At 48.2% G+C, this 8,685-nt stretch overlaps 1 protein-coding gene across 4 annotated transcripts; it reads left to right on the forward strand.

Annotated features, from left to right (window-relative positions):
* Positions 1-2,055: 2,055 nt before the first annotated feature.
* On the forward strand, positions 2,056-7,769 carry LOC120666976 (disease resistance protein RGA5-like). Of its 4 annotated transcripts, XM_039946991.1 has the most exons (6): positions 2,067-2,337; positions 2,457-2,572; positions 2,733-3,699; positions 5,327-6,950; positions 7,044-7,316; positions 7,519-7,769. In XM_039946991.1, exons 3-5 carry the CDS (start codon positions 2,879-2,881, stop codon positions 7,302-7,304), a joined length of 2,706 nt encoding a protein of 901 aa, XP_039802925.1. In that variant the 5' UTR covers positions 2,067-2,337; positions 2,457-2,572; positions 2,733-2,878; the 3' UTR covers positions 7,305-7,316; positions 7,519-7,769. The 4 variants fall into 4 exon arrangements, with proteins under 4 accessions (XP_039802918.1, XP_039802925.1, XP_039802910.1 ...); XM_039946984.1 differs by having other exon boundaries at positions 2,056-2,337; positions 2,703-3,699; positions 5,327-7,316; XM_039946976.1 differs by having other exon boundaries at positions 5,327-7,316.
* Positions 7,770-8,685: the final 916 nt, after the last annotated feature.

Here is an 8,685-nt window from a genome sequence, read left to right on the forward strand (position 1 = left end):
AGAATTCCAGTGTGACCGCTTTTCATCCGTGATTATTTTTACCCTATATGTTTGGAATATCGACATGATTGGTTGGTCGTATGACCCCCCATCCAGGCTTCCGTGGTGCAACCTTAGGCTGACTCCAACAAGCGGAGGCAAAATGGACATGCATTCCCTTCATTTGCATCGTGTACAGTAGATGCGCTCTCCACGCATTTTTTACCGTCTCCAACAGCTGACGCAGAAGGAAGCCGGCGGTCTTGGCCCTCCGGTGGAGGACCGTCCGCGCCGACGGTCCGACGGTGCGCCTCGCCCCCTCCGCCAGAGGAGAGGGAGCTCCGCCGCCGTCGCAGGAGCAGAGGGAGGCCTGCCGCGCACCTCCTCGCCCGCCGGTGCTGCTCCACGCCGCTCGCCGCCCGCTGGTGCTGGCCCCGCCCGCGCCGCCCACCGCGGAGGTGGCGCCGGAGTTGTGGAAGGGGAGGAGGTGACGGGAAGCTCGATTCGACGCCGGCGGAGCTCGATTGACCGGCGGAGGAGTCGATTCGACACCGCTGCGCTCTTCTTCGCCTCCTCCCCACCCCATCTCCACCCAAGAACGGCAGCTCAAGCTCCAGCGCCGCCGGCCACCTTCGCTTCCGGCCTCGGCCTCCTCGTCGTGCCTCCTCCTCTGTCCTCCGCCATCGGCCACCTCCCTCCGCAGCCACCGCGGGCTGGCCGAGCTCCGCGCCACCACGGGCGGGCGGGTGGCCGAGCTCCGCGCCACCGCGGCCTCTGTTTCGTCCACGCGCGCCGGCAGCGGGCCTCCCTCCCCGGCGCGGATCCGCGTCTCCTCGAGCTGATCTGGGGCGACGGGAGCGAGGCGGCGTGCGCGCGGCGGCGGCGTGCGTCAACGACGGAGCAAGGGCGCGCGCGCGCGGAGTGGTGCAAGGACACGGCGCCGCGGCGGCGAAGCAGGAGCAGGGGCGGCCAAGCTTCGGTGCCTCCTCCTCCCCGCTCGCGCGCGCCGGGGCCTCTGCGACGCGTTCCTCCCCGGCGGCGGCCATGGCGGGTGCCGGGGCCTCTGCAGCGCGTTCCTCCCCTCCTCTGTTCCCTCCGCCCGCGAGCCCCGCCGCGCCAGGAGCTCGCGGTCGCGACCTCCAGCCTCGCGAGCTGCGCCGCGTGCCGGTCCAGCAGTGCGGCCTCGGTCACGGCAGCTGCCTCCACCGGCGGAGCGGCCACTGCCGCAGCTTCCTCCGACGCGGCGGCGAGCGGGAGCAGCAGGAGGATTTGCGTAGGAGGAGAGAGGGAATCCATTTTTAGCTCACCTCTCTCCTCACGATGCAAATTGCATCCCGCGATGCCTCGTCTGTTGGAGTTCGAATCGGTGATGCACAGTGCCGCGTCGGAGGCATATATGCGTTTGCCTATGATTGTTGAAGTCAGTCTTAGGGTGATTGGTTGCCTGGTCTAGGTACTGGGCCTGGCCGTCGTGTGCAAAACGGGACCCCGAGCCTTGCTCTTGGGATGCGTAAAAAATCCTCATTTCCCCGGAGCCAGGCGAGCTCGGTGAGGCGGCGCACACACGGGCAACAAAACAGGCCCGCTGGCTGTGCATTCATGCAAACAAACATCATCTCTCGTTGGCTTGTTTGGGATGAAGCATGCAACCGAATAAACTCCTATTGCATGCAGCAACCTAGCTACTGGGGCCCTAGCTCTTTCATGCGAGCCAGGCCGCTCTCTGATGCGAGCCACACCCGCCGGAGAAGACAACCAATCCCTAATTAGTTAAAGTTGCATATGTGGCTCCATGTTGGATAAAAAATAACAAAACGATTTGACCCAAGTGTGGCGGGTTGTTTTTTTTGCAACAAAACCAAGTGGTGGATAAGAATTTCTGAATTCGTAGTACATCTTATGAGTAGAATCTCAAATCAATTGACATATTAAGCATTTTTCATAAACTTTTATTAAAAATATGGCATGACAATGACTGGATGGTATTGGAGATTTTGTCTTGTCTAGAACCGTAGATGTGCAGGCACTGAAATATGGCATGATAATAATGTGTGCCTGGCGCCTTGGCAGCAGCGTGCTTTAGAATCCTGTCATCCGCAAAAGATCCATCCTTTCCTCACCAACTGCTCACCCCTGCGGCCCTGCCCTCTTGACTCGAGGTCTTCGTCGACGTCAACCAAAGCACCTTATCTAGACGCTCTCCGCCGGCCGCCGCTGCTCCATTCCAGTCCAGGGCATCAGATAATTCAGATCCTACGCCACCGGCATCTGCTCGCAACACGGCCAGCGATCCACCGGCGAGATGGCTCCACAGGACGGCAGCTAGGCTTCAAAGTTCAAAGTAGAAGGTGCCGACAGGTATGCGCGAATCCACCAGCTTTCCCTTTGGATCTGAGCTTTCTTTTTCCACATACTACTTCAAAAGTGGAGATCCGTGCCTTACAATTGTTTTGTTACTGAACGTGCCTTCGTTCCAGACACGTGTGCCTTCGTCCGTGTCTGGCGTCCCAATGCGAAGTTGAAGGTCTTCGACAGTAGCGTTGAACTCGACGGCGACGGCGACGGCGTGGCTTCCTTGAATCGATTGGGTGAGGTAAGTCTCGGTACCAGCTTCAGTGTGACATGCTCGACGAGAAATTCAGATTTCAGAGCGCTTGCCCTTCCCCCTGTTCAGCATCTACTTCATTCAGGTCTTGTGTGTGGGTTCTGTTTCCTTCATTCAGGTCCTTTTTTTTTGGCGAGGGTTCATTCAGGTCTCTTGTGACTGCGTCGGGTATTGTCGAGTGGATACTTGATTAGATGGTCGACCATTCTTGGGTGTCTGCTTAAGCAGAACCGATACCTCCCTGCTGCAAAAGACACACAAGCAAGTGCTGCCTCCAAAAGAAGATCAGCCAAGATGGACATCGCCACTGGGGCGATGAACACCCTGCTCCCTAAGCTTGGTGAGCTGGTGGTGGGCGAATACAAGTTGCAGAAGGGTGTCAAGGGAGAGATTCAGGAACTTGAGAAGGAGCTGAGAAGCATGACCGCTGCCCTCCGCAAGGTGGCTGAGGTGCCAGTGGACCAGCTTGACGAGCTGGTCAGGATCTGGGCCCGTGATGTGAGGGAACTATCCTATGACATTGAAGATGCTGTCGACACCATCATGTTGCAGGGAATCAGGCATGAACCTACCATGCCGTTCAGCATCAAGGGATTCATTGATAGGACCATCAATTTGTTCCAGATGGCTGCGACCAACCATCAGATCCACAATGTTACCAAGGACATCATGGATCAGGTCAAGATGGTCAATGAGCGTCGTAAAAGGTACAAGATTGATGAGGTATCTAATAGGCCAATTGTGGAGACAATTGATCCTCGCCTAGAAGGTATGTACACAAGGGCAGCACAGCTGGTTGGCATTGACGGTCCAAAGAATGAGCTGGCTAAGCGACTGTTGGAACAGGAGGGCTTATCGAGAAAGCAATCAAATATAATTTCTATCGTTGGATTTGGAGGCTTGGGAAAGACAACTCTTGCCAATTCATTGTTGCAGGACCTTAAGGAACAATTTGATTGTCACTTTTTTGTCTCCATATCCTTTAGTCCTGATATAAAGAAGATTTTTAAGAATATTCTTGTCCAACTTGATGAGAATAAGTATGGCCACATAGATGAATCATGGGAAATAAAGTTGCTCATTGACAAAATTATAGAATTCCTCAAGAATAGAAGGTACAATTCTATGTTATACTGACTTTTGATTGTCACAAGTAACTCTTTTTTCCTTTTGATTAAATGACAAATTATGCACTAACAGTTTTTTCAACTTTGATGTAGTTTTCTCTAGCCTACGGTAATATTTCCTTCGTTCCAAACTACATGTCATTTTTGCATTTATAGATACATAGATTTTGCTATGTATTTAGATATACAATTTGTTTATTTAGATACATTGTTGGGGGTGCGCCTTGATAGAAGAAGTCTGGGTGTTATGTTATAACATATTCACTAGAATATGCTTGTATCGGTGTCCTAAGGTGTTAACAGTCTATTATTGTGTCTTAAGAGTCTAGTAGCATATTGTCTAGAATATGCCGTCTTGGAGTGTATATATGTATCAAGACTGCCCATTAGGCCTTGTTGAATGAAACTAGATCCATTTGAGCCAACACGCCTTAGGTTTCCAAAGGCTAAGGACCCCCTTTGTGTACAAAAGAGGCCCAAAATAGGGGTCTGGGGACCTATTTGTAAGTTTTAGGGACTCCTTTGTAAATTATGAGGACCTTGTTTAATATTCGGCCCCACCAATGGAATAAATATGAACAACCTTCTCCTTCTCCCTATAAATTGAGCCCCAGGGCTTGGGGGAGAGGACTTTTGGCAATTTGCTCTCATGCTTGTTTGAATTGCTCTCCCTCACGTTCTATCTCATCTCTCGTCTGTTCGGGGGTCCAACCCCAACATACATAGTAATGATTATGTATTTAGAAACATTGAAATAATTTATAATTTGAAATGGATGGAGTAAGTGCTTATATTTCTTTATAAGAAAAGTAAACCAAAACTATTTGAAGTTGTTCTAACAGAGGAAGCTCGCCCCTGCGCCCCATGCCACCAACAGGCACAGTGCGGTTGACACCGTGGTTGAGCTCTAACTAGGGCAGGTCGCCGCACTACTCGCATCCAACTACAATGGCCGTTCGTCACACCACGGCTTTCCCCACGCCGACAGCCGATGCTTACTCGTCCTGCACAGCACACATGGTGACGGTGCCAAGGATGAGCTCTGCCATTCCGGCCCAGCTTGGTACTGGAATCGATGGGACTTGCGTGGAATGGAGATGCATGCTAGTGCGCCCCCGTGGAAGTGGACCCGTTGGTTGTGCGCCTCGGAACTAGAGTATCTCCTAGTATATAGTACAGAGCTAGCGGTGTCTTCGAAAACGATCTCATTTTGCATGTTTTGTAGCAAATTTACATTACATTTTTAAAATTAAATATAATTTCCTTCAATTTAGGTGCTAGGACTCAAACCATCGTCTCCGAAAGTAAAGAAAAATGTTAATTCTCTTATGAGAGAAGGGGTTTGTGTGTTTTGGGCTAGGTGTATATTCACTCCCTTCGCTTGATTACCAAATAAACATGTACTTTCTCTCATTCATATTTTGCACTAAATATTAAATCTTCCACCCTTCTGAGTCTAGGATTTATTCATGCATCTTGCGGCCCCCTGCTATTTATTCCATCGCAAGTTTTTCAGTACTTTACGTGTAAGATTTATTTTGTCAATTTTTTAGTTTAGGCTTTCACATAATTACATCTTGGTTCACTAACATGCATGTGCATGCTATTACTTTAGCAGGTGCTTGTGCGTTATTGATGATTTATGGAAAGAATTGCCATGGGATACAATCAAACTTGCTTTGCAGGATGGTAATCATGGAAGCAAGATAATCATAACCACTCGCAATAAGGCTGTCGCAGAATATGTTGGTGGTGGTATTTATGAACTAAAGCCTCTTTCTACTGATAACTCGAGAGAGTTATTCTACAAACGGATATTTGAATCTGCGGATGATTGTCCTCCTGATTTGAGCAAAGTTACTGGAAAAATCTTGAAGAAATGTGGTGGCGTACCATTAGCCATTATTACTACAGCAAGCTTACTAGCTAATAAACCAAGGTGTTCAGTTGAATGGGAGAAGGTGAATAGTTCTATCCGTTCTGGATCTGAAAATAGCCACCCTATGGAAACGATGAACACGATATTAAGATTCAGTTACAATGATCTGCCTTTCCATTTGAAAACTTGCTTGTTGTCTCTGAGCAAATATCCCGAGGACCAGATGATTAGAAAGGATGTTTTGGTATGGAGCTGGATAGCAGAGGGTTTTATTACACCTTCAGGGTCAAGCTTGCAGGAGACAGGGGATGGTTACTTCAATGAGCTTATTAATAGAAGCTTGATACAGCCCGTCAACCGCAAGGATCCGTTTTATGTGCTTGGAGAGATGGAGGTGTATGCTTGCCAATTACATGACATGGTGCTTGAGCTTATTATCAAGTTGTCAGCTGAAGAAGGCTTTGTTACCGCTTCGTTGTCAGATGGTGACCAAGCAGGTGCATCTTCATTGCATCAGAGGGAGATCATCCGGCGGCTGTCCCTCCACAATAGTAGTAACACCGATGCCTCAATAAATGAAAGAAAACTGCTATCCAAAGTGAGGTCACTTTATGTCTTCGGCCATGCAGATTTGATGATGCCGTCCCTGTCAGAATTTTGCGTTCTACGTGTACTGCAGCTAGAGAATTGTTCTGGACTTGATAACAATCATCTTAAGGATATCTGCAAATTGTACCTCCTGAAGTTTCTACGGCTACAGGGTTTGAAAGTCACAGAGCTCCCCGAGAGTATTGGCAAGCTGGAGTCTCTAGAAACATTAGACATCAGAGGCGCCGATGATGAGTCAGTGATAATGTTACCGCTGTCTTTTGGTAAACTAGGAAAACTGGTCCGGCTTCATGCCGAAAGAGTGGAGCTGCCAGATGGTGTGAGTCTGGAGAATATGAAATCTCTACGAGAGCTTGTAGGCATATGCCCTACCTTGCACGCCGTGACAGAGATTGGTAAACTAGGAGGGCTAAAGGCCCTTGAGATTGCCATCAAGGAAGAACCCGAGAGCAGTACTGGCAATTGGAAGGAATTGATTGGCACGTGCCTTCAAATGTGCTCCAGTTCGTTACAAGTATTGGTGCTGAGAGTTCCACTACGTTATTTGTATTTCCAGAATTTTATGGCACATGTTCCTACTGGTCTGCGGACCTACATGTGTAGTGGCTACTTTGATGAATTCCCAAGGTGGATTGATCCGTCGTTCTCCTATCTCACAGTCTTGTCCATCAGGCTACTCAATGTGCATGTACAGCCTGAGCACCTTGATAAGCTTGCTGAGCTGCCATCCCTTCGCTTTCTTAGGATACAGGTACTAGGTTTATCACCACGGCAAGAAAAGCTCGTTATTCACAGCAGTCCATCTGCATTCCCGTGTCTAACGGATCTTCGGATTTTGTGCCAGTTGATGTTCCTTAAGTTTGAACCTGGGGCTATGCCAAAGCTTGGAAGACTCTGCCTTCGCTTTGACGCTAGAAGGACCAATGAGCATTTTCGGACTAATAACTTTGATTATGGATTCGAGAACCTCCCTTCTCTCCGACATGTCGTTATTGTGTTAAACATCCTTGCATTAAATTGGGCGGAGCACACTGAAGCCCAAGATGCTATTAGGAAGACAATTAACAATCATCCCAACCATCCTTCGCTCCATTTTTCCTATTAGTAAGAATTAAAGGTAAGAGCTGAATCATCTCTGTGCGGTATTTTGTTTTTGATTAAAACTGTTCTTTGCCACTTCAATTTTGCGCTAAGAAAGCATACTGTCGAGCCAACTGCAGATCTTTTTCTTTGTGTTACCATTGTTTAACATAGTGGAAGTTTGAAACTATTACTACATTATTAAGGTTTCATTCTAATTCTTGTTTCTTTATTTGTAGGATGGAACAGCTTATGAGATTTGTTGTTCGTAATGTACTTGTTACGGGGTTAGAGGCTAAGTGTGTTACATTTTCCATTAAATCTACTGTCACATTCATGTCAAACACAAATACTTTTATGACTATTCATTACATGTTTCCAATAATTACATCATGTACGTTTTTTTTTGTAATTGAGCATGGATTATGGGTGTGACCTATTTTGAACATTTCATCCACATACTGTATCTTAAGTTATCAAATTTGGAGGATGGAGTCTGAGTCAATCATTTTTTTGTAAGGAATTAATAATGTTCGATACATGACTACCGATTGTGATCCAATACACGTTTTTTTTTTTGGCAAAGTGATCCAATACCCGTGGCCAACGCGTTTTGAGATAGCTTGGATAATGCAAGGAACAAAATTTATCCTAGTTTGCATTTCCTAGATTCCACGACTTGGGCTGGGAGGGGTGGGCCTTTCCTGCTATGCCGGGCTACGCCTACACCTAGGGCCCGCCAATTCTATCCATCTTCTGCAAGATTTTTTTCTTCTCCATCTTTTAGTGTTTAAAATTCATGTATACAACCATAACCCTTAAATCCATCTCAAATCCTACCTTTGTTCTCTCCCCGCCGCCGCCTGCCGCGGCGCACCGCCGGCCGCCCACGGCTACAAGCCCCTACGCGCGTCCGCCCACCCTGTGCCGCGCCGTTGTGGCCGCATGCTGCGCCATCGTCCGTGCGCCAGCAGCTTGCTTTTGAGCCTTGCCATTGCCCGCAGCTAGCTTCTGCCTCGCGTGGTTGCGACTGCCAGCGCGGGCTTAGTAGATGCGCAGAGCTGCATATGCAAGCGATATCTCCGGCTCTCCGCCAGCGGTGGCTGCACGCTGCGCCGTTGCCGGAGAAGAAGCTTGCCTGCTCACCGTTCAACAATTCGAATTCAACATTTCAAAATTTCGTGTTTCTAATTTCAATATTTCATTTTAACATTTTGATCGTCAAATGTTGAACTAGTTTATAAAATGCTGAATTAAGCATATCAAAATATTGAATATGTTTGCATAAATTTATATAGAATAATTGGATCAAATAATCTTTAAAAATAGATGACTTATCTAACTTGCACAAGATATATATAGGAAGGCCCCTAGGGCCAGTCCAGTCTCCAGCGGAGACACTCACG

This window comes from Panicum virgatum, chromosome 2K (assembly GCF_016808335.1).
Source record: "Panicum virgatum strain AP13 chromosome 2K, P.virgatum_v5, whole genome shotgun sequence".
NCBI classification, from domain to species: Eukaryota; Viridiplantae; Streptophyta; class Magnoliopsida; order Poales; family Poaceae; genus Panicum; species Panicum virgatum.

Coding starts and splice junctions, on each gene's coding strand:
- LOC120666976 (XM_039946984.1), top strand. CDS start 2,879: ATGGACATCGCCACTGGGGCGATGAACACCCTGCTCCCTAAGCTTGGT. Junction 3,700..5,326: donor GAATTCCTCAAGAATAGAAG/GTACAATTCTAT, acceptor CTATTACTTTAG/CAGGTGCTTGTGCGTTATTG.